The following is a 24,331-nucleotide window of genomic DNA, read 5'->3' on the forward strand; positions in this document are numbered from 1 at the left end:
CTTCAAATAATGCAAAGGTTTTTTATTGTTATTCATGAAGTCATCTCGTAATTCAGCACAATATTTAACTGCTGAGTAACGCTCCAGTGTTTCATAGCTGACCCATAGTCTAAACTGAGTTTGAAAGAATGAGCAGCTGTCCAATGTGACTCCAAGATTATTTTTAGTCTCTACTTAATCTTCGAGCTGAAGCAGGCAGTGACTGGCTGAACTGTGAGTGTCTGCTGAAGGGTTTTGGGGGTTCTCCGCACTTAAACCAGTAAACTGAGGAAGCTGGATCACTTTTGTGTCCTACATTTGAACCCAAATTGAAGAAGGTAAAGAGATGGAAACAACTGAAAATAAAGTAAGTACAGCTGTGTTTTATTTATTAAACGTTTTATTTTATAATTTAACCCAGTATTGATCTGGGTAACGTAAGAATTACTATTAATTTAGATTCTGTATATAGTAACTCCTGGTGGGGTTTATATAAAATAAAATGTTTATTGTTTTAAATGTTAGATAATATTAGACTTTCACATTAGGCAGAGGAAACAGGGTTTCCTCCACTGCAACCCAGTTATTTTTAACTCCATCAAGGTTTGTTTTTGTTATTAACACATATCCAAAGAAGTGTGTGTTATTTATCTTTTTTATCTAAACTTTTGTAACAATAAGTCCCTTTCCCTCTTGTAGATGAAAGATAAAGCTGAAGAAAAAACTGAAACCCCAAATTTAAATGGTATTGAGGATTCCAGTGAAAGGGTTTCATTGTCCTCCCAAGCTTTTGCCCAAGGTACTGTATGTTGTACATTTATCCTGTTAAAGTGGAGTCTAGATAGTTGTGTTAGAAATTTCCATTAAAACATTTTTAAAAGAAATTCATCAAACATGTTTGCAAGTGTAAAAGTGTAAAAGTGTAAGAAAAATCTTTGAACTTTATCATTTAAGTATGATGTCTATTATGCTCAGATAGGTAACACTACAAAAATTCAAACAGCAGTTTTAGAAGATTTTATCATGTTGCAAATATTATTTTTTTCAAAACTGCCATGTGTTTATACATTTCTTCTTTTATTATTAAGTAAAAATGTTAACAACTTCAGTAAAAGAAAACACTTACAACCAGATGAGAGTAGAAGGGCACTTAAAAAGCACATCCTCCATGAAAGTCAAAAGAACATTTCAAGAGTTTTATAAAATTTTACTCAGTTAGAAGATTTGTGGTTCTAAAGCCTATCCAGTTTCATAGAAATTATCAAACACCACACTGCTTCTTGGCATGTTTCTCACTTGTGTGTTGCTGTGTATACAATTATTTCTTGCATGGCTGTAATTTTCATAAAAAGTATTCCCAATTTTAATATAATTTGTGTTTGTTTTTACTTGTCCATGTAACTAAATCTGATCAACTGTTTTTACTAAACTTTTTTTCTTATAAATTTACTCAACGGGTTAATTTGCGAGTGTTCAAGTTTATTTATTTGTTTTTGCGTTAGTGTAATGAATGTTAAACTTTAATTATTGCTTCTCTTTTCTCACTCCAGGTCAGTCAGCTTCTTCTGCAGAGAATCAAGAGAACAACCCTCAGATTCAAACAGCCTCTGTGACAGATAAGGAAAATGCAATTAAGCCAAAACTCCAGATAACTTTTAACACCTTCACGGTCAAGAATGGTGCAGATCTGAAAGTAGAGATCCCTGTGACTGGGCACCCTGCGCCAAAGATTGAATGGCAAAAAGATGGTCAGGCAGTTAAGGAGACATCAAGGCTAGAGGTTTTAACTAAAGCATCACTAACTGTCCTACATATCAGACATGCTGCCAGGGAGCACTCTGGACAGTATTCTGTTACAGCCAGCAACAATGCTGGAAAAGACACAGGTGAAGTCACTGTGGTTGTTCTTGAGAGGCCAGATCCACCCACAGGGCCTGTGAGGATTGATGAGGTTAGTTCTGATTATGTTATTATTTCTTGGGAGCCACCTGAATATACAGGAGGATGCCAGTTAGACAATTACATAGTAGAGAAACGGGAAACCACAAGTACAGAGTGGCAGACTGTGTCAGCAACAACAGTAAGAACCACCATCAAAGTTACAAAACTGAAAACAGGAAATGAATACCAATTCAGAGTGTTTGCCGAAAATAGGCACGGAAAAAGCACTGCAGTCACCTCTCCAGTTGTAATGGCACAGTATCCATTCAGTGTCCCTGCTGTTCCTGGCACACCCTTTGTGTCCACTGTGACTAAATACAACATGGTGGTTGAGTGGGAGCCTCCACTCAGTGATGGAGGCAGCCCCATCATTGGCTATCACATTGAACGTAAAGAGAAAAATAGCATTTTATGGACCAAGCTAAACAAATTTGTTATACCCGACACTCGCTTCAAAACAAGTGGGTTGGAGGAGAGCATTGCGTATGAATTCAGAGTCTTTGCTGAAAATATTGCTGGACTGAGTCCATGTAGTAATACATCTGAATGCTATGTAGCAAGAGACCCCTGTGATGCACCTGGAAAACCTGAAGCTGTTCTTGTGACCAGAGACAGCATCACCCTCCAGTGGGAAAAACCCAAGTATGATGGTGGAAGCACTATTACGGGGTATGTTGTTGAAAAGAAGGAGCTACCAGATGGCAGATGGATGAAGGCAAACTTCACCAATGTTACTGAGAGTCTCTTCACAGTCACAGGTCTGACAGGAGGTCAAAGATATGAGTTTAGGGTAACTGCTAAGAACAGTGCTGGTGTTTGGAGTATGCCCTCAGAAAGCATCACCATTCTTGCTCAGGACGTTATTGAAGCACCCACTGCTTTTATTGATCCACAATTTAAGAGTACTACTGTTGTTCAAGCTGGGGAGACTTTTGTTATTGATGCCGATTACTTTGGAAAGCCCCTTCCTGAAGTTAGATGGCTGAAAGATGGAAAGGAAATTGACAAAGTTACACCAAGAATGGAGACAAAAAACACCATCACTCATACAACTCTCACAGTCAGGGAGTGCACACGTGTGGATGGAGGGCGATATGTTTTGAGCCTCAGTAACGTTGGTGGAATGACATCCATTCCAGTTAATGTTAAAGTCTTAGACAGACCTGGTCCACCCGATGGACTACTGAAGGTGAAAGTTGTGAGTGCAGAGAAGTGCAATCTTCACTGGAATCCCCCTCTAAATGATGGAGGTGCTACTGTCACCCACTACATCATTGAAAAAAGAGAGACCAGTCGAGTCACATGGACAGGGGTAGAACCTCATATTGAAGCCGTAAGTTACAAAGTGTCAAAACTGGTACCTGGCAAAGAATACATATTCAGGATTGCTGGTGTGAATAAATTTGGTGTCGGTGAATTTCTTGAATCAGAACCTTTTATCGCACAAAATCCCTTTACGACACCTAGTGCACCTTCTACCCCTATAGCCAGTGCTGTGACTAGTGACTCAGTATTACTAAGTTGGGAAAGGCCTGAGAGGGATGGAGGCTCAGAGATTGATGGCTACATTCTGGAGAAACGTGACAAAGAGGGTGTCCGATGGACCAAATGCAACAAGAGAAGGCTGAATGACGTGCGTTTTCGGTGTACAGGGCTTACTGAAGGGCATTACTATCAATTTAGAGTTCTTGCGGAAAATGCTGCTGGCGTGGGTGCAAGCAGTGAACCAAGTGAGTATATTAAAGTATGTGAAGCTATTTACCCCCCTGGTCCACCTAGCAACCCCAAAGTGACAGATTATTCCAGCAGTACTGTGTCTCTGATTTGGTCAAAACCTATCTATGATGGTGGAGCAACCATCAGTGGATTTGTTGTAGAGATGAAAGAAGCAGCAGAGGACGAATGGATTGCATGCACACCAAGCGAAGGCATACAGGATACAAACTACACCGTGAAAGGACTCAGAGAAAATTCAGAATGCAATTTTCGCATACGTGCAATAAATTCTGCTGGTGTTGGAGAGTATGTGGCTCTCCCAGGGTCTGTGGTTGCAGCTGAGAAAGTTGAAGCACCAGAGATTGAACTGGACACTGCCTTGAGGAAAACTGTTAACGTTCGAGCCTGTTCCACCTTACGTCTCTGTGTTACTTTCAGGGGAAGACCAGAGCCTGAAATGAAATGGTTAAAGGAAGGTGGCACCCTAAGTGAGCGTGCTCAAATCGAGATAACAAACTCCTACACTGTTTTACTGATAGAGAATGTCAACAGAAATGACAGTGGGAAGTATGTGGTGACTGCTGAGAACTGCAGTGGAACTAAATCAGCATTCATCAATGTCAGAGTTTTGGACTCCCCCAGTGCACCAATAAATATAGAAGTAAAGGATGTAAAGAGAGACTCTGTGTCAATCTCCTGGGAGCCTCCCCTTATTGATGGAGGAGCAAAGATTTCTCACTACATTGTAGAAAAGCGCGAGGAGGCCAGGAAGGCATTCACAAGTGTCTGTAGCAACTGTGTACGGAATTTCTATAAGATTAACAATCTACAGGAAGGATGCTTCTATTACTTCCGTGTCCTGGCAGTAAATGAGTTTGGCACTGGACTGCCAGCAGAAACTCCCGAGGCAGTTAAAGTGTCTGAGGCTCCTCTGCCTCCTGGCAAAATCACTCTCAGCGATGTCACTTGTAATAGTGCAAAACTCTCTTGGGAAAAGCCTGATCATGATGGAGGAAGCAAAATCACAGGTTACATTGTAGAAATGCAAGCTGAGGGAGAAGATACATGGATAAAATATTCTGAGAGTAAAGCACAAGAAATGGCCGTTAATGGACTGACACAAGGAAAGGAGTATTTCTTCAGAGTTAGTGCTGTTAATGAAAAGGGAAGGAGTGAACCAAAATCTCTTTTGACACCTGTTATGGTAAAAGATACACGTGCTGAGCCTGTTATTAATCTGCTGACGAACACATTTAGTGTAAAGGCAGGAAATGACCTGAAGATTGACGTTTCATTCATGGGTGTGCCGCCACCAACAGCAGTCTGGAAAAAAGAGGGAAATGCACTGAAAGAGACAAGTAGGGTAAATGTAACCACATCACACTCAACGTCTCAGATTATTATCAAGGATGCAACTAGGATTGATGTCGGTGCATATGAGGTGATCCTGACTAATTCAGCTGGAACCACATCAGCTGAAATCTTTGTGAATGTTTTTGAAAGACCTGGACCACCAAGTGACCTCAGCGTGAATGATGTGAGTGCTGACTTTGTGTCTCTGTCATGGCAGCCCCCCTGTTATACTGGTGGGTGTCAAATAACAAACTACGTTGTCGAGAAAAGGGATACAGGCAGCTCAATATGGCAAACTGTGTCAGCAACAGTCGCAAGATCTTCAATCAAAATTTCCCGTCTGACACAAGGCACTGAATATCAGTTTCGTGTTGCTGCAGAGAATCATTACGGAAAAAGCCAGTTCATTGAAACAGAAACTGTTGTTGCCCAGTATCCTTTCAGACCACCTGGTCCACCAACCAGCCTCCACGTTGTGCAGGCCTCAAAGTCTGTAATGATCATTGCTTGGAACAAACCAGATAATGATGGTGGCAGCCCTATTATTGGTTATCATGTTGAAAGCAAAGATCAAAGTAGTATTTTATGGACAAAACTAAACCGAAGCCCAGTGACAGAGAACCAATACAAAGTTACAAGTGTTGAAGAAGGCCTAATATATGAATTCAGGGTCTATGCTGAAAATATGGCTGGTGTTGGACCCTGCAGTCAGATGTCTGAACCTGTAGCAGCAAGAGACCCATGTGATCCTCCCTACAATCTCACAGTCACCAATGTAACAAACACTTCAGTTTCACTCTCATGGGACAAACCAAAATACGACGGAGGGGCTAAAATAACTGGCTACATTGTTGAGCGCAAAGAACTGCCAGATAGTTGCTGGCTTAAGTGCAACTTCACAAATTTACTGGACACCTTTCTGGAAGTGACTGGGCTCACAGAGGGCGAAGAATATGATTTTCGTGTCATTGCAAAGAATGCAGCTGATCTCTTCAGTGCACCCTCTGAAACCACTGGCCCTATTACAGTACAGCATGATGTGGAGCCACCCAAAATTATCTTGGATGACCAATTTAGACAGGTGGTTGTTGTCAAAGCTGGGGAGCTCCTAAGAATAGACGCTGACATCTCTGGCCGCCCTAACCCAACAGTGTTTTGGTTGAAAAATGGAAGAAATACTGGTACTAAAGGAAGAGTTGAGATAATGGCAACAACGACCCATACCTCTCTCCTTATCAGAGAGTGTGTTAGGAAAGATTCTGGGCAGTATACTCTGACCCTGCAGAACACAGTGGGTACCACATCTAAAGTTGTCACCTGCAAGGTGCTGGACAGGCCAGGCCCTCCTGCTGGGCCTCTGGAAGTGTCTGGGCTGTCAGCAGAAAAATGCACCTTGTCTTGGGGACCCCCTCATGAGACTGGTGGTGCAGAGATCTTACATTACATTGTTGAAAAGTGTGAAACAAGTCGTGTTTCCTGGACTCTTTTGTATGGTGACATGATGGCTACAACTTGTAAGGTAATCAAGCTCCTCAAAGGAAATGAGTACCTGTTTAGGGTGAGGGCAGTCAACAAGTACGGGGAGGGTGAGATTTTGGAGAGTGAGCCAATCAAAGCCATGGATCCCTTCACCGTCCCATCTGCTCCAACAGATGTTGAGGTCACAAATGTGACAAATGACACTATGACTGTCTGCTGGAAGAGGCCTGACTCTGATGGTGGTAGCCGTATCAGTGGTTACATAATAGAGAAAAGGGAAAAGCATGGTGTCCGCTGGGTTAGGGTCAATAAAAAAACAGTCTATGACCTACGGGTTAAGGCCTCTGGCCTACATGAGGGTTGTGAGTATGAATTTAGAGTTTTTGCTGAAAATACTGCTGGTCTAAGTGAGCCTAGTTTACCATGTGCTCTTACCCTGGCAGAGGATCCAAAGTTTCTCCCTTCCCCTCCAGGAAAGCCCACCATAGTTGATTCAACCAGGTCATCCATCAGTCTGACATGGAACAAGCCGTCGTATGATGGGGGAGCACCAATTACAGGGTACAAAGTTGAATTCAGAAAATCAGCAGAGGAAGACTGGGCTGTTGGTGTTCACAACACAGATAAGAATAAATACACAGTAACTGGACTCACAACAAGAGAAGAATATGTTTTTACAGTTAGGTCTATTAATAAGATTGGTATCAGTGAACCCAGCCCTGAAACAGATCCTGAAGTAGCCACTGACAGAGAAGAGGAGCCCAGGTTCAATATTAGCCCTGAGATGAGGAAGACCCTGCTTGTTAAAGATGGCAGCTCCTTCACTTTGACCGTGCCTTTCACAGGCAAACCTACCCCTAGTGTGTCATGGGACAAAGCAGATGTAGATCTTAGGGTAAGAGGAATTATCAACACCAGCACTTCTGTCACATCTATCACAGTGGAACAGGCAACGCGTGACGATTCCGGCAAATACACAGTGAAACTACAAAATGTTGTTGGATCTGCATCTTTAACCCTGAATGTGAGGGTTCTGGATTCCCCCGGTCCTCCTGCCCACATCACAGTCAAAGACGTAACTAAGAACTCTGCCACTGTTACCTGGGACATCCCCGAGAACGAGGGAGGAGCCCCTGTGAAGAACTACCTTGTAGACATAAAAGAAATTAGTAGGAAGAGGTGGACAAGACTCACGGACAAATGTCACCGACTGTCCTACAAGGTGTCTGAGCTGGAAGAGGGAGGAATCTACTTCTTCAGAGTCACTGGTGAAAATGAGTATGGCACTGGGGTTCCAGCTGAGACCAAAGAAGGAACAAAAATGAAAGGTACGCCCTTAGCAATAGTTCCATTTAACCTCCTATGTACAGTATTTTATATATATTGTTATAATAATAGTGTTGTTGTTATTGTTCTGTTCCAGATACAACAGACTGGGAAACAAACCAAGGAGCTTAGCCTGTTTTTTTGTTTGTTTGTTTGTTTTGTTTTTCCCCTGTGTTGAGTTAATCATCACTTGATCATCTAATGAAATTCCCCTTCTTTTTTTCAATACATTAATTTTTTTTAAAGTTGTTTGCTTAGTCATACACAACTTTAGTTTGACTAAACACATTTAGGTGACTCGGTATATGATCTATTACTTGCTGTAAAACTAAACCCTCATATAATAAAGTTTTTAAAGTAACATTTTATGTGCTTGTTTTAGAACATAATAAATGGCTGAATCTTTTTTATAGAACAAAAATGTACTGTTGCTGCTGTTTTCTTTAAACTACAATAAAACTAAAAGACAATGCTGTGAGTTTAAAGTTGTACTCAGTGTAATCAGATTATTTACTAAAGCAAAAGTATCAGTGCAACAAAATGAAATACTATTATATACTATACTATTACTATTATATTTATGTGTATCTACTAGAATGCTGTTTTAATGAAAGCAAAAATACTTTTGTTAGTTTTAGACTTTTGTTATATTCTGGGTCATTTCAGCATTTACTGATATAAAATAACCTTAGGAAACCTTAGGAAAATCGCTATTTGCCCTCAGTAATGAGTAAAAATATATTACCTTAGTCTTATATTATTTTATTTTGTATCACCCAGCGAGGCAAGAACTGTTTTAAAGTGAATTGAAAAAACAAACAAACAAAAAACAAACAAACCCCAAAACAACTAATTACACATAGGTTAGCGGTTGCTACGGAAACCGTTAGGAAGGTACACGGAGAAAAGACGGGAACGCGCATTGGTGACGCTCGTGCACTGACTGCACTCGAACCCGGAAGTAGGCAGCGACGAAGCTCTTAGTTTCGTCTCAGTCTCAGCGAGTTTTTAACTTACAAAAACAGAAAGAGACTTTCGAGAAGAAAGGCTTAAGATGGGATCTACGTCAAGCCAACTTGATAAGGATGCGCTGTCAGAATACCAAGTGAGTATTTATCGTCAATACTGGCTGTATTTTCACGGACACTAACCCAGCATCTAAAGTTGAAAGCTGGTAAATAATCAACATTAAACGTAACAGCTAAAGCAATTAAACATTTCAGGACAAAATTTTACCATTCGAGTCTTACTATAAGAAACAGTGGTGTTTATAAGGGGTCTGTTCTGATTTGTGTTTCTTTACGACTACCTTTAGGAGCTGACCTTTCTGACAAAACAAGAAATTATTCTGTAAGTTGAGAGGTTTTGTGCAACTTTTAACCTATCCAGCCTGACTTTGTGATGCATGTTTAATTTGTGGCTGCTTTTTCCACCCCCCACCCCCAGCGCTCATGAGAGATTCTCAGCAATGCTGCCTCAAGAATACAAAGGCGCTACAAATATAAGACTACCAATGGAGAAGATTCTTGAAATGCCTGAGCTAAAGGTGACAAAAACAGCTGAACAGAGACGGGGCGGCGTGTTGTTCAGATAGTAGAAGATGTGGCATCATCTGTGTCATGCAGGAGTGGGTGAAGCATTAATAAAATGAACCTTGTACTTGTTCTTGTCCTAGTCCAACCCTTTCAACAAAAGAATCTGCCATGTATTCTCAACATCTCAACCCAACGATGGTAGTCTCACCTTTGAAGATTTCCTGGATCTTCTGAGTGCCTTCAGTGAGGCTGCCACGATGGAAATCAAATCCCACTATGCATTTCGTATATTTGGTAAACCCATCAACAAAGCTCGAGCTCGTTAATGTTGCACGTAAATGTGCCAATCTTGTGTAATCATTAGTTTCATATTTTCAGACTCTGACAATGACGGAACCCTCGGTCGTGAAGATTTGGAGAAGATGGTTACCCTCTTGACCGGTGACTCAAAAGACACAAGTCTAAATGGCGAGGAAATGGGTCAGCTCATAAACAATGTGAGTTCCCTATGGACTCTTCTCCCTAAAGGTGTAAAAAAAAAAAAAAAGAACGTGGTTGTGAAGTCCTTCAGGGTTTTAAGTTGGACTAAACTTACCTTTCCTTCCATCGTATTTAGATCCTCGAGGAGTCAGATATTGACAAGGATGGGACCGTGAACCTCTCTGAGTTTCAGCACGTCATTTCAAGATCTCCGGATTTTGTCAGGTGAAGAAAGCTCACGAATGTTGTCACAGACGTGGATGTTTTTTACACACAGCTATGTTTTGCCAGCTCTAACAGCCTCAATTTAATTTTCCACAGTTCTTTCAAGATCGTGCTGTGAAGACTTCTACAATCCTCAGCTTTCAGCTCTCCTAATTATGTTTTGTATACTTTCTGATACTCGCCTTAATCTGTATTAACCTTTCAAATTTTAGTCTTAGTTTATTTTTTTAAGAATAATTTGTGAAATTTCTATTCTTTAACCTATGTGAAATAAAAGCTTAAAGGTATTTATATTCAAAAGCATATTTAAAACAAATAATTTATTACAAAACAGACTTTCACTAGTAAGAAAAGCATTTGTTAGGACGATTTATCCTCCCTGGTATGTTGCCAGTGCTCATTCGGGGGATTTATTTTTGAGTTCAAGGACTTCCTTCTTGACGGCGGCAGTAAAGGTGTTCCACGGTCCACAAACCACATCAACCACAAGCAGGTTCTCAGCGCCGAAGAACTCCACGCACCGAGGCTCGTCTGAACTGTTCAGCGTCTGGTGGCCAAGTTGGCCGTATTCACCTGAGGAGAAGATGATAATGATAAGGAAAGAGACTCAGAATAGCTCAACAAATGGATTTAATTGTTAGCTTGATCTGGTTGTCTTGGTGAGCGTTTCATTTAGATTCAGAGTTTTTTTTTACGAGCACAAACTCACCCCATCCCCATGTGTACAGACTGCCCGTGGCTGAAATGTGAAAATATGGTGTGTAAATGGCGTTTATCAATTCCCCTACCAAAAATGACAATTGTTTCAACTTTTATTTTGCAAGAGACTTCTCACCTGTTACTGCAGCTGTGTGCCGGGAGCCGCAGCTGACTGTCCTGATCTCACACGACGGCTCGACATCCAGCAGAGCAGGAAATCCTTGGATTGAGATGAACACTTCATCATGTAGCTCCTCCTCAGAAGATGTGCCGACATCTGTTCAGTACAATCAAAGAAACAAAGACTGTAAGGAAGATATTACTTTTAAATGATTTTTAAAAGGCAATTTTAGTAGAAAGAAAGAAAAAAAAAAAACATCACATCACAGTAAACTTAAATGACCAGCTGGTCCTTACTCTTTTTTTAACACCATTTTGAGCTTAGTAAACAAATTTATGTTCCCCAAACTTTAATTTTATGAAAATATTTGTTTACAGACCCAATCTGATCAAAAAAACAAGGTGATTTCTACATTTAATTAGATTATGATAACACTGAAGACGATATAAACCCAAATCTTTGTTTTATCGCATTTATTTTTCTTTGATTAGATAATCATTACTGCCTTTGTCTTTTACATAAAAGATAAACTCCACATTGCTTGAATCCTTTATCAATATGTGCTATGAAAGGAATGTTTAAATTTGAATCTTTTTGAGGATTACAAAGAAATTTCAAGTGTTCAAAAAACTAAAATGTCTTCTGGCTATGTTTGCATTTCAAAAACTTGTTGAGCACTTTTCTTTTTATTCAAATAATTAAAACTTGTTGCGTAAGAAATGCTGAGTTGCCTCATTACTTGGTCCTAATCACATCCCTTCTAACATTTTTTTAAACGATTTAATGATTGTATATTATTAGTAAAATGTTGACGAGATAAAGCAAAAAATATAAGTTCATCTTCTGAACGAAAATCAAATCAAAGTAGTTATAAAAAGGCGCAACATTTTTTGACACTTTTTCTATAATTTCCCCAGATGTTTAGTTTTCTATTAAAACCTTCCATTTACCTGCTTGTTGGGCACTCTTCTGTTGTGTGGCTTTCCTCAGACTTCGTGATGGAAGTCCAAGCTGGCCGCTCTCATTCCAGCCCCACACGTACAGATCACCGCCATCTGAAGGGAAAAGTTATTAAATGTGTGGTTTTTTTCCCCACCAGTCAACTCTTTAACGTGACGACTTACCACTAACGCAGACAGAGTGCCAGCCTCCTGCAGCCACAGAGCTCATAGGCACCCCCCACAGGGCCTCCACCGTCCTGGGCTCCTCCTCGGAGGAAAGTCCTCCGTGCCCCAGCTGACCGTGGCTGAGCACATGGTCACACAGATCAACATATGCTTGAGGACGGTAAGCGCAGATGTGCAACACATGTCAGCGTTGGGAGCTACCTGCCCAGCCCCCAGCTGTAGACAGCTCCAGTGGCGGTCAGGAGGATGGCATGGTCCCCCCCCAGGGCCAGGCTCTTGGCTTGCAGGTGAGGAGACAAGGAGCGGAAGATGGGGGGCTTACATGCTATGTAGCCACCAGGCACCAATGGCAACCTCACATCTGCATTGAAAAAGAAAGGGGACATACAGCACAACATATTTGTGGTATTTATGTGTTAGCTTCACAAGATGTTACACTACCAGAGCTCTGAGACTGAGGGATGATCTCCATGCTCCATGATGGAGTGTCATCCTGACTCTGCAGATCCCAGGATTCAACTCTGTCTGGGAAAGCGAGAGTAAGATGCGATTCAGTGACGACAGCATCTCTGCAGCCGCAGGTCTTTGCTCCAGCAGGCACTCCGGAGAAACCTGCCATGCACACGCAGCTGTCCGCTGAAATATGAGAAAATATAAGAAGAGTTGGTGAGGGTAACACTTCACATGAGGCGACGTCCACGTAGCAGAACTTACCACCCAAACGCAAAGATGCCCTGCGACTCCAACTCGCTCTGATCTGACTCGTCTCCACGACGCTGCCTCCTCCTTCGTCCACATGGAGCTCTGTGGGAACACTCACTCTGACCTCCCCGACACCGTCGCTTGTGTCGCCTTTTACCAATCTCTCCTGAGCACATATTTGTCCGAAGGCGTTGAAGCCGAAGCCGAACCAGCGCATTGAAGCCGTCCCGACGCTGAAAGTCATCACCACGCTCAGCTCGACGCAAAAGTAAACAGGAACTAACAATTCGGACGCACCGCGCATGCGCAGTGATGGGCGCGCTAAACGGAGGCGACAGGGGCGGATCTAGAGGTTTCTTTCTTGGGGAGGCAAATGTAGGGCATGGGGGTCCGGTAGTTTACATAGAGTCTTAATTTCATGCAGTCAGTTTGTTTGTTTGTGCATATGAATTACACAAATTATATTAAAAAAACATGTAACCAAGTGCTGTTTGTCAGCAAATTCAGTTGTTTTTTCTCAAACATTTCTATTGACACTGAATTTGATTTTTAGCATTGTTGACCTCCGCCAATGAGGTGTTTTTTTTTGGTAGCGTTTGTTTGTCTGTGCACAAGATTACTCAAAAAGTACAGATTTTGTTGCAATTTTCAGGAAATGTTCAAGTTGTCCCAAAGAACAAATGATTACATTTTGGTGATCGGGATCACGATCCAGATCCTACAAATTGTTAATGACCCTATGGTCTAGGCAGAGGTTTGCCCTAGAAGGGCCACTGAGACACGAGACAATAATCTGCAGTAAATAAAATTTATTTTCAGTCCAAGTGTTCAGTCTAAATGATGAAACAGCAAACCACACATTTAATGTACTTGGAATGTAGTGAAGAGGCTATAGCAGTGATTATTTTAAACTTTAAAACCAAAAGTGCACAATAATCAAAATCAGAAAGGGTAGAACACTGCAAAATATTGGCTGTAGAAGTTTATAAAATTAAAAGTTTGTGTGCAGGTTTGTGTCAAAACAAAATTGAACAATCAAGTAGAAGTAAAACAAGAAAAGAAATAAATCTGAAACAACCTTATTGGTCGACAAGAAAATGATGAATATTTGGAAAAAGTACACAAGCATAGAAACAATGTGACAGCAGCGAAATGAGATAAATGAAACATTTTAAAGACAGCTTTGCCTCATAGTACAGTATATTTCAAGTGTTAAAGTTTTAGGCCTCACTAGGTTTGAAAGTAACTCATTTAGGATCCGATTCACTCAAGATCAGAGGAGCAAAAATCCACTCTTCCTATCTTTATCCTCTTCCACCATTTCCTCTTAAAACATGATAAAAACTTCTGTAAATTGGAAGTGGGAAGTCCAGACTTCACGACAACTGCTTTTTGCATTGTGTGTTATCATCAATCATCATCATCATCAGTTCACTTTAGAAAAAAAACTGCTGTCTTTACTAACACTTTGTTTTATTTGCCAACTAGAAAATCTGGCTTGCTAATATTTATAATTTTATTTCTAATCAAAGAATAGAGTTTCTGATTTTTTTAAATATTAAATAACTTTAATAATTATAAAAAAAATAAACCTTTATCAAAATGTAGCGTTTATAGACAACAGTTCTTCACCTTAGGTTTAAAGGAGAATAAACCCAGTTATCCTGAGGTTTCTGTAGATGATATGAGATGGAAAAATGACAACATAAATGATACTAATGTGTTCATCAGCCTGTTTCTCATTGTTTGTATCTGTAATGCAGAGTTTTATCAACATGAGCGAGTTCGGCACATGATGTCTAACAAAGCTTTGTCTAAAACATGGATTATTACCAACTATTTATGATGAGGGTATACGAATGTGAAAACAAACCGTTTATCTTGCTCTTTTACTGAGTGCCAGTCTGAGCTCAGTTCACTGCTTGTGCTGCTATAAACTATTAGGTTGAATACTAAAGGCCTTCTTCAAGTATAACAGCTGTATTAATTTGTGTCTATAACCATCTCAAAGACAGGGAAGAGATAAAAGTGGTTGTTTACTGAGTCCCTTAAAAAAAGCTGCAAGAAAAAAGTTATTTGAAAGTGCTTTAGTACTGTATTTCTGCTGTATTTTGACCAAAGCACATCAAAAACTAACATTATTAAGACCTCAAGGAACTGTCAAATTGTGAAAAAATGGCAAGATATGTCTCCTTTAAAGCTTATCCGTGACAAAACATTTTGTCTCCTGGTTGTCATTGTATGTGCTCATTTTGTTATTACACTTTAAAAAATATTTTCTGTCCAAATGAAATGACTTTACTGTTCCAAAATAATTCTCAAACGACCTAAAAGGCACATTCACACACTGCAGAATAATTTTCAGGCCTCATTTTCATTTGGCCGTCTCCTTTTCCTCCCTGCTCTGAATGATACCGTACTCCACCGCTTTATCCAAACACGTCTGAGCAATCTTGGAAACAGCATCTGGGGTGCCCTCTCCTCCCTTCGCAAGGACAGAAAGTATCTCCAGGACTTCACTCTCCATGAGGGTCTCAGCCAGAGCTTTCTCGGCCTCCATCATGTTTTTAACAACCACCACTCCGCGATGTCGCAGGTCAGAGATTTCACTGAGTAGCAGGGCCTGCACAATCTCGAGCCAATGGGTCGTCTGCCGAGAACAGAGCCAAAGAAGTCATGCACTGAATATGAACAGCGATTGGAAAAGTTAAAGGAATTGTATTTATTTACAGTTCCAGGGATGCGGGCGCAGAGCTCAGGTTGTTCAGCTGTCAGCATGGCCAGAGTTCCGGCAGCAGCTTTTCGAAGCCTTTCATCATCTTCACCGCTGTAAAGCACGAGCAGCTTCAGGCGATCATTGCCAGTGGCCAGATACAAGTTCTGCACCTGAGAACACGCCACACTGATATTAGTTCTTTTTTTCTCAGATTTGTATCAGAGTTTTTGTTGTTAAAAGTATTAGTGTTACCTCTGTACTCAGAACCAAGTTACACATGCACTCTGTAGCAGAAGCTCGGATCAGGTCGTGTTCCTCAAACATGTAACCTTCAATCTTTGGTACAGCTTTTTCTTTTATGATCTTTTGTCTGCGAGACGAAAATACAGTTAAAACATTTAAATCTCAAAGTGTGATTTGGCAAAATGCTAAACAATAAATAAAGCCAGGTACAGTCACAACTTTAACAATAATTTGTTTGTAAACAGCTGTAACAGAATTATGTAGTAAATCCAAATAACTGTAACCCACTTTTATTTGCTTCAAAATAATTACAAACAACTTTAGTTGTAATTTGTTTTAAATGGTTTTGATGAGAGTTTCAAAATATGAAATGTTTTTTTCTCCATATATAATTCTCACTCTGTAAACTAGATGTCACTGTGACCAAACTTGTGAGTGTATTTGTAGGGGGAGACTGCCCCCAAGTGGCCAACCTGAGTCTTTCACTGATGCCAGCCAGGTTGGTGAGAGCCATTAAAGATTCAAAGTTCTGCAACATGGTGCACTCCAGACTCAAAAGGTTCACCAGTGGGCGCACAACCTCATAGATCTGCCAACGAGATGTAAGACAAGGTGAGACGGGAGAATACTTGTACATTTTTAACGGAGTTTGTGCTGAAGCTGGCATTTTTACCCTCTCTCCAGGAAAGGCGATCTCTGGGTTAGACGTGATGGCTATTTTTGCGAGGGCTTGTGCAGCTTTGACTTTTCCTACATTTGTGTTGTCAGTTGCAAGAGGAATCAAAGCCTGTTGAAGAGAACAGACACAAATCATTACCCTCCTAAGGCAGAACAGTTTGATTTGTTATGCAGTTGAAACTGAATGTATTTACTGTGTCATTCTACCTTTCCTCCACCTTGTGCCACCACTGTGCCTCGGTCTTCCTGCCGTTCCACCAAAGCCAAAAACACTCTGCCATGACAAAGATTATTAGGAAATATACAGAAAAAAATAGTTACCAAAATAAAAATACAACATTGTTTTGTTTTTTTTTTACCTGGCAATACATTCCCTACAAGCCTCAGTGAGGGCAGGACTCTCCTGTTTAACCATGCACACTAACGCAGACACAACACCAGCTTCCAGCAGCTTAAATACCCTTTTTTCCACAAAAGAAGGTGCATCCTGACATGAAAAGGTAGGAAAAAAAGAGCAAAAGAGACACTTTTAAAAAAAAAAATCAGATAAAACACAAAATAAGGTACCTTGAAAAATGAAAAGAAATTGATGTAATATAACAAATGAGCTTTATCAAAGGTATGTTTGTCATATTGGCTGTTTACGTAAAAAAAGGACTTAAGCAGCACCTTGGGATGCTCCTCAGGAACATGTTGCTTTGCATACTTGGCCAGCTCCACCATCTGAGGGTCGGGTTTCTCCACATCATAGCTGTTGGTGCAATTCACTAACGTAGAGCCCACAGCAAAAAGTACAGTCTTATCGTCAGACTGCAAGAATACACATAAAAATAAAGAAGCACAACAAAAATAAAGAGTGTAAATGGACTGTAATAGTTGGTGATGTCTAAAATTACATAAAAAATACAAAATGACTGACAGAATCTGGTTTCATAAGTTTTTTTTTCTATATTAAAGATTGTCGACATTAAACATTAAAACAAACTCTACAAATAAAGTAATCAGTTAAACCTTTGCTAGTTCAAACATGGCCAGGAGAGCATTTTTGTCTTCCACAAAGTCTTCCTTCACATCTGCATCAAAAGTGAGGTAGGCGAGACCTTCCACTGACCAGCGGCGGGAGGTTGCAGGCAGAGACTCGTTACACAGCCACCTAACAGAAAAGAAATAAAGCTTGCTTCTCATTTTCAGCCCTCAAAAAAAAGTCACTCAAGTAACACATCCCTCTTTATTTACTCCAGATACAATATTAAGCAAACAGAAACATACTTCCTGCACTGCTTGGTGAGCTTGAGCGTGGATCCCTCTGCAAACTGCTTCATGCTGAAATCTGTTCCTCCTGCGGATCCAAGCTTGCACAAACCCTGCGCAACAATCCACACAAAACTCTGAGTTTCATCTTTAATCAGAAATGTTATTTTCGCCCACTGTCTGGTCTGCAGCACTTACCACGAGGGCTCTCACACGAATCCGGTCATTTTCACTCTTCTTGTAGAGGTCCTTCAGAAGGGCCACGCCGTTGGCCGTGATGAAAGAAGCCCTCTTGGCTTTGCCTGCGGCGTGGATAAGAGCCTCCACCGCTATCTGCTGGTGACTTACATCCTCGGAAGCGCAGAGAGAGATCACAGCATCCATCATTCCTGACATTTCTAAAGTTATGTTGCCCACGTCGCTTGGACCTTGAAGGAGCACCGACACCGTCTGGATGGCACGCAGCTTCCCTTCGAGGCCAGGTTGGCTGAAGTGTTGCCTATTCAAAACAAAGATCAGAGAGTGCATTTCGGTCGTAAAGCTTTTACTCTAAAACGTTACCCGGGTAGTGAGCAGAAACAGATTTATCAGTCAACTCACTGAACATATTCTTCAGATAGTTTGCTAAAGTTCTCCCTCTCTTTGTCACTTTTTAGGTCATCATAGAGTTTGCTAAGCAGCACAGAGCAGGTCATGTGAGTGTTGTCTGTTAGAGGTGGCCCCTCGGAGAGCTCAGGAATGGTACCGGCCACTTGCAGAATTTTCTTCAGCCCTGCATGAAGAAAAAGAAGGTTACAAAGTTTCCAGAATAAACTATTCACTGATATTCTGAAATGGGCTTGAAAACAGCACTTTATTAAAAGTATGAAAATATCTGGGAGATGGCTGTTTTTGCATACTCAGGATTAAGATGAGGGATGCATTTGATTGTGTTTCATACCTTGATCTATCACCCATAAAGTAAGGGAGTTGTCTGGATTTTTCAAAGACTTGCGGGGCACTTGTTTGACCAGGAGGTTGATGGCGCTGTCTCTGCCTGGCCCCGTTACACTAGACGCTGGCATCATCTCCAAAAGGTGGCGCAACATTGAACGAAGCTCCTTAGATGGTTCTGAGTAAAATTCAGAGACAGGGTTATAGCAGAACCGAAGGTTGACGCGCTCAAAAAGCACGTGTTACGGGTCAACCTTCTCGAGTGTTTTCTACTCCAAATATAAAGACAAATGGTGTTCAAGCTCACCAGGGAGTATGGCTTCATCCTTCCCCCTGATCTCTCTTTTCATGCCCTCTGTCAGAGCTTCAAACATCACCTGCAGCAGGTGGCAGGCAGCCAGAGACACAGTGGAAACTCCTGACCCCATTACTGCACACAGCTGGTCCATTCCCAGCTCATTCACTATAGCCATAGTCTTGAAATAACAACAGATGTCAGCATTAAAAATCTGCAAGCGCCATCCTTATTTTGAAAACTTGGATATCTGAAAATATCTGAATATGAGGAGCATCAATACAATAATACTACATGCTGGTATCAACAAAAAACAGCATGCGTTGACATACTATCATGCTCATTTAACAAGAAATAGATGCAAGACTTAAAAACAAAGTAAATGTTTCAGGGTTATAAGAACTGTTATTAAACACTGCCTTATCTATGTTTTACAGCAGAAAAATGTCTTTTTGTTTATCAGTAAATCAATGACAAGTTCACAAAATGATCAATTTAAGAGAGAATTACCACACTTACTCTTGACTGATGGCCTGTGCACAACCCAACTAGAGTCCTGAGAGCAGAGAGGACAACATCCTCCTGCTTCGACTGAAGAAGTTTCTGAATTAGCTTTACTCCGTCGTTGCGGAAGATCTGCTCAGCTCCCGCCTCGTCTCGAGATAATACCACCAGATTCTGAGCTGCCTGAAAATGTTTCAAGTATTGCCGTATTTCAATGAAATACAGTTTTACAGACACATAAAAATAAATAAAATGCATGAAGAGTGAGAGAGATTTGTTAGGGCGTCTAAACCATCTGTACCTTCTGTCGATCGTGGTCCTTCGCAGAAGCATCGAGAAGGAGGGAAAACATTTGCTGCACACGAGCATCTGTGGAGTTTAGCTGTGCTGACTAAATGGTAAAAAAATGACTAAAATTAGCAGCAGGTTCATTAAGAAACAATTACAAGATAAAGCTTCACAAGCTCATCAGCATCACACCACCTTTTGCTGGATCTGTGCTCCCAGCTGTCTGAGCAGATCCTGAAAAGCTTTGTTTCTGGGCTCCAGCTGGGCACATCTCTGAGCGTCCAGAAAAGCCTGATCAAACCGACCAAGCTTCTGAAAAGCCTGAGCCCTTCGAAACCTGGCTTTCACATCGCCTGGGTCAGTATCGAGGGCTGAAAAAGGGGAGATAGTTGTTAAAGATTTACAACAGCAGAGTATAATAAATTCTCAACCAGTCAAGGTTCAACGATGCCTAGAATAATGACTTTAAGCTCAGAGTTGTGTGATAAATGTATTTCTTTTACTTTAACAGCCTTGACTTTTTGTGTATTTTGAGCTATTTTTAAATGGTCATTTTGTATGTTAAATATATTCATATTGCTTTTATTAAAAGTGGTTCTGTTACAGAGTTGTTAACAAACACATCGTAGCACCAAAAGGCAGATAAACACCTTTTGTATGTCAGTTCTGTTTGGCTGAGGTAGGAGGTACGTTACTTTAATATACTGATTCACAGAGTACTTACAACCTTTTTAAATCTTCAGTTTAAAGCTATTATTGCAATGATTAGGTCATGCTTTGTTTTGATTTAGTTGATTCATTTTATGTTGTAAAGGAGGATCTGAAAATTAAAATGACCTTGTTTTGTACACGTTTGTGATCTGTGCGCTAGCTGAAAGGACAAACAGAATATTGCAGAATGGTGACTTTTGTTCCAAGTACGTTTCAAATAAGCTACTTTTACATTTTTAGTGTGCAGATTTTTGCAACAGTGTTTTTTTCTTGAGTGGCTACAGCTTCATATTGGGTACTTCTGCTTAAATAACTATCCATCTGGTCTGTGGTGCCTTCCTAATAATTAGGACTAACTGATTGATGGTGTTTATTTGTTTTCAATGTTTGTGATTTGTGGCAACTAAACAGAAATCAGGAATCTTCATTAAGGTTTCAATCTTTGACGTGCTGAAAAGAAGGTAAAAAGTGCATTGCCAATGTGGCATCCTGAACTTATGAATGACATAAACCAGAGATAGCTGTCTCCGACCTTTGGAGGCATCAGCCTCGGCTTTGCTGTAGTCCTCCAGCTTCAGGTAGCAGGCGGAGCGGTTCCGGTACAGAACAGCACTGTCAGCCTGGCTGTCAGTCAGCTTCAGTGCTTTGGTGTAACAGCAGACAGCGCCCTGCATGTCTCCTGCCTTGAAGAGCGTGTTCCCTTCCTCCTTCAGGGCTACCGGGTCCTGAATTTAGAAGAATAGGGGAGTACAGAATATGGTGTAACACTGCCTCTCAGGTAGACAGGACTTATGCCTTCAGAAAATAAAAAGTATCAAGATAAAAATCACCCGAGCGGCTCTCTGACGCCTCCTTACCTTTTGTTTTTCACTCTCGCTCATCTTCAGTGTGTTACACACAACACAGCGGGACGCAGTGCGGTGAATTTGTGTTGTTTTTTTTATTTTTATTATATCACTGAGTCGTTACAAACGATGTAAACTTCAAGCATCTTACTACGCTTCCGGGTGTGCGCAGCACGTTGATGACGTCGCACAAGCCACCCCCCTCTCCTCATGCTCCGCTTTACCAAAAACGGAGAAGTGCTGTTCGTGTTTATCTTTTCTTTTTTTTTTATTTGGTTACATTTTCATCCTGTGGGTTTTTTTCAGTCCACACAGAGAGTCATATCACAGTTCTCAGGCAGTAAAAAAAAATAAAAATAAAAATAAAAGAAAAGTCGTAAACTAAAATTAAATGAAGGAAATTAGTAAGTGTTGTTGGCTAAATGATTCAGTGTTACCAAATAATTAAAAAAAATTGTACTTACCACTTAAAGAACATGATTTATAAAGGTTACAGAGTAAGATTATACAAAATGAAAGCAATCAAACTAACTTCATGGTTTATGCATCAAAACCTGAATACATTATAAGGAATTAACAGGTTTGTTCAGAAGTGACAGAAGAGTAATCTGTCCCACTTTTGGAAGCAAACCTAAAAATGATATAATATGTTGTGCTATTTATCATAGCTCTTTAAAATTAACGAGGTAAACACAAATCAGGGGTGGAAATTAGCACCCGCCACCGGCCAAATGCGGGTAAATATTTGAAGTGGCGGTGAATTTGATCAACACACACGCCACTGTGGCGGGTTGGCAATTTGAACAGAAAAGGTGTTATTTGTCCTCTTGACATATAGGGGGCAGCAATGTGCTCGAGTTGCTGCTGTTACGTCGAGCCCCGTTCCCCCATCAGATACGGTTCCCCCTGCGTCTCCGTAAATAATGACTTATCTATTAACAGAATTGTTTAGAGGGGCAAATATTTCTCATTAAAAAAAAACAAAAAACATCATTCTTTTAAAAATAAAATGTGCTAATAATATCATAATACAGAGGATTAAACACAGTTAAGGAGTTGTTGGTAAATTATTTTTGTCCTGTGTTTTAGAGGGGGAACCGATTATTTCAGACGGCTGAAATATTTGGTTCCCCCCTTGTAACTTTTGCAAAAAAAGAACAAATGTCTCCAAATTCACAGGACTTGTTGTCCGAGATGAATAGTATTTTAGCACCAATAGGATGATTTCCATAGAGCCAGTAGCTGTAAACTAAAAGCTTTTTTTTTTTTGCTCATTTTCCAGAGATTGTTTGTTTGTTTGTTTGTTTGTTTTTCAGCCCAAACTCTTCTTTTGTCCTCCACTTGTACACTTTCTTTTTCAAGAACAAATCTTCAGGCGCAAAGTTAGAACAGAATATGAGTAAAAAAAAAGATGCAGCCAAAGTAAAAAAAAAAAAAAGGAATAAACAAACAAAAACTGAAAGACCTTCAGAAGGCTGCACAACAACGGATCAAAACCACTTTAAGAAGAACCACATGAAAGTCTGGCTCCTTGGAGGAAAAAGAATAAATAAATTAGGAGAAGTTAGATTTTTTTGTTGCACAGTACTGGATGTTCATATCTTTTGTATTAAATGTTATTTGTGCTATTTGGGGAGTTGCGGTGCAACAGGAGAGCTCAGAAAGGAAGTGTCCTGTGTAGTATTTGTTACATCAGTCCCACAGGAATCCTCAGGCCAGCACTGTTGTTGTTTGTTCTCTGTCACCTCGGAGACACGGTGGCTCCCTCTGGGCCTCATAATCTGGTACACCTGTTTCAATCCAAATTACCTCGGATGCTTCGTTAACTGGAAAGAAGCTCCAGCCCAGACGGCCTGCGTAGGTTTCTGGGTTTGTTTAGGATCTCAAACACAGCAGACCAGCAGGAGATTCACGAGGCTCAGCGGCGGCACCATGGGACTTAAGCGGGAGAACTCTAAAATAAATAAAGAAATAAAATCCAAACAAAATCAAAAGCAGCTGTGTAAACATTTGTTCCTTATCACCACTGTGTTTTGTGAGAGATTAGGCTGTCATTACTGGTATATTCTCTGGAGCCAAACCTAATAGCATTATCATGCACCTTCATCGTTGCACTTTGAATGTTTTTGTAGACCCTATTAAAAGTAATCAGTCTCTTGTGACTGGACTTAGACCAAAAAACACCACCATCTGTTCCTGTCTCCCCTGCACAGCCTGCAGATTAATTATTGAAGTGTTAGCTCATCTCCTGTTTCTAAAAACATACAAACCATGCCTGAATGAGCCCTCAAAGTACCACTACATTTTATTTACCTGCACAGTGACTCAGAGCCGTGGGCAGGCTCTACTTGGGATTTAGTTCGTCACAGTAACCAAAAAGCTATATTTCAGTCAGTAAATGACCTTGCTGTAGGTCACGGCTTTGTTCAGCAAAGTGCTAATTGAGTTGTACAGAATACTAAATAATTCATTAAGAAACAATAATGTGGCTAAATAGGTCACATTAAACCGAGCCCAGCAGGTGAGAAAACTGTGCAAAAGTGTTTTACTCCCTCCTGGTAAACTTTGTGTCTAATCATGGTTATTATATCCTGTGAGCAGAGTTGGATATAATACCTGATTAGATGTACTCGTAATTAAGTAACCAGATCTGAAGAAAATAAAAACGATTTGATTTTGATTTTATTTTAAAAAATATATAGTGCTAAACTAAATCCTTAGGTCAAGCCTTTTAAAGAGTAATTTGATCATGTCTTTAAAGCCAATTTATGCAAAAAAATATAGTTTATTTCTTTTTACTTTGGTATTAACTCCTCTTCTGTAAGACAAGAAGTAAGGTCTCAATTTGTCCTTTAATTTAAAAACAGACAATGAATCTTGCACTGCATATTGTGTCATACGGTCAGCGTAGCTGTAGATTGGCCAGTGGTGTTATATCCTCTGCTGCTATCTATCAGGGGAAATGGGATCCAAATCAAATAAGCATATGGATCAGAGCAAATACAGGATACAGCTGGCCAATAAGAGGCAGAAAAAGGCAGCTCTTGCGTTTGCACACTACTTTATGTGATGCACATAATATAATAAGAGAGACCTCGCACACTGCATTGTAAAATGGAATTGGCTTTGTGCTGCTGCTGTTTGGTTACAACGAGGAAAAAATATGTAGGCATATTTTATGGCT

General features: G+C 40.4%; 4 protein-coding genes across 4 annotated transcripts; 2 read left to right on the forward strand and 2 right to left on the reverse strand.

Moving 5' to 3' along the window:
- The first annotated feature begins 185 nt into the window (after positions 1-185).
- LOC108239978 (titin-like) lies at positions 186-8,155 on the forward strand. The gene is made up of 4 exons (XM_017423060.3): positions 186-346; positions 679-778; positions 1,530-7,796; positions 7,892-8,155. The coding sequence occupies exons 1-4, from the start codon at positions 326-328 to the stop codon at positions 7,924-7,926; spliced, it is 6,423 nt and encodes a 2,140-aa protein (XP_017278549.1). The 5' UTR covers positions 186-325; the 3' UTR covers positions 7,927-8,155.
- A 560-nt stretch (positions 8,156-8,715) lies between these two features.
- On the forward strand, positions 8,716-11,574 carry LOC108239904 (calcium and integrin-binding protein 1). The gene is made up of 7 exons (XM_017422940.3): positions 8,716-8,899; positions 9,110-9,144; positions 9,241-9,340; positions 9,470-9,623; positions 9,708-9,826; positions 9,946-10,034; positions 10,131-11,574. Exons 1-7 carry the CDS (start codon positions 8,849-8,851, stop codon positions 10,150-10,152), a joined length of 570 nt encoding a protein of 189 aa, XP_017278429.1. The 5' UTR covers positions 8,716-8,848; the 3' UTR covers positions 10,153-11,574.
- LOC108239903 (RCC1 domain-containing protein 1) lies at positions 10,340-13,065 on the reverse strand. The gene is made up of 8 exons (XM_017422939.2): positions 12,696-13,065; positions 12,423-12,617; positions 12,183-12,342; positions 11,979-12,100; positions 11,805-11,909; positions 10,870-11,010; positions 10,744-10,773; positions 10,340-10,607 (listed from the first exon to the last, which is right to left on the reverse strand). Exons 1-8 carry the CDS (start codon positions 12,985-12,987, stop codon positions 10,432-10,434), a joined length of 1,221 nt encoding a protein of 406 aa, XP_017278428.1. The 5' UTR covers positions 12,988-13,065; the 3' UTR covers positions 10,340-10,431.
- A 409-nt stretch (positions 13,066-13,474) lies between these two features.
- Positions 13,475-21,183, reverse strand: unc45a (unc-45 myosin chaperone A). Its single transcript, XM_017422962.3, has 19 exons — positions 21,160-21,183; positions 20,835-21,027; positions 19,787-19,962; positions 19,605-19,694; positions 19,319-19,486; positions 18,812-18,980; positions 18,512-18,682; positions 18,172-18,343; positions 17,770-18,070; positions 17,590-17,684; positions 17,332-17,473; positions 16,990-17,130; positions 16,680-16,807; positions 16,528-16,594; positions 16,316-16,429; positions 16,116-16,231; positions 15,652-15,769; positions 15,414-15,569; positions 13,475-15,333 (listed from the first exon to the last, which is right to left on the reverse strand). The coding sequence occupies exons 1-19, from the start codon at positions 21,181-21,183 to the stop codon at positions 15,058-15,060; spliced, it is 2,817 nt and encodes a 938-aa protein (XP_017278451.1). The 3' UTR covers positions 13,475-15,057.
- Positions 21,184-24,331: the final 3,148 nt, after the last annotated feature.

Source organism: Kryptolebias marmoratus, linkage group LG11, assembly GCF_001649575.2.
Source record: "Kryptolebias marmoratus isolate JLee-2015 linkage group LG11, ASM164957v2, whole genome shotgun sequence".
NCBI lineage: Eukaryota > Metazoa > Chordata > Actinopteri > Cyprinodontiformes > Rivulidae > Kryptolebias > Kryptolebias marmoratus.

Excerpts from the sequence above, each read along its gene's own strand:
- LOC108239978 (XM_017423060.3), top strand. The coding sequence starts at position 326 with ATGGAAACAACTGAAAATAAA. Across the intron at positions 347-678 it reads TGGAAACAACTGAAAATAAA|ATGAAAGATAAAGCTGAAGA; the intron begins GTAAGTACAGCT and ends TCCCTCTTGTAG. Across the intron at positions 7,797-7,891 it reads AGAAGGAACAAAAATGAAAG|ATACAACAGACTGGGAAACA; the intron begins GTACGCCCTTAG and ends GTTCTGTTCCAG.
- LOC108239904 (XM_017422940.3), top strand. The coding sequence starts at position 8,849 with ATGGGATCTACGTCAAGCCAACTTGATAAGGATGCGCTGTCAGAATAC. Across the intron at positions 9,624-9,707 it reads CTATGCATTTCGTATATTTG|ACTCTGACAATGACGGAACC; the intron begins GTAAACCCATCA and ends TCATATTTTCAG. Across the intron at positions 9,827-9,945 it reads TGGGTCAGCTCATAAACAAT|ATCCTCGAGGAGTCAGATAT; the intron begins GTGAGTTCCCTA and ends CATCGTATTTAG.
- LOC108239903 (XM_017422939.2), bottom strand. The coding sequence starts at position 12,987 with ATGCGCGGTGCGTCCGAATTGTTAGTTCCTGTTTACTTTTGCGTCGAG. Across the intron at positions 12,618-12,695 it reads GGCATCTTTGCGTTTGGGTG|CGGACAGCTGCGTGTGCATG; the intron begins GTAAGTTCTGCT and ends CTCATATTTCAG. Across the intron at positions 12,343-12,422 it reads CCCTCAGTCTCAGAGCTCTG|ATGTGAGGTTGCCATTGGTG; the intron begins GTAGTGTAACAT and ends TTTTCAATGCAG.
- unc45a (XM_017422962.3), bottom strand. The coding sequence starts at position 21,183 with ATGAGCGAGAGTGAAAAACAAAAG. Across the intron at positions 17,474-17,589 it reads CTCACCAAGCAGTGCAGGAA|GTGGCTGTGTAACGAGTCTC; the intron begins GTATGTTTCTGT and ends CTTTTCTGTTAG. Across the intron at positions 16,808-16,989 it reads TTCCTGAGGAGCATCCCAAG|GATGCACCTTCTTTTGTGGA; the intron begins GTGCTGCTTAAG and ends TTTTCATGTCAG.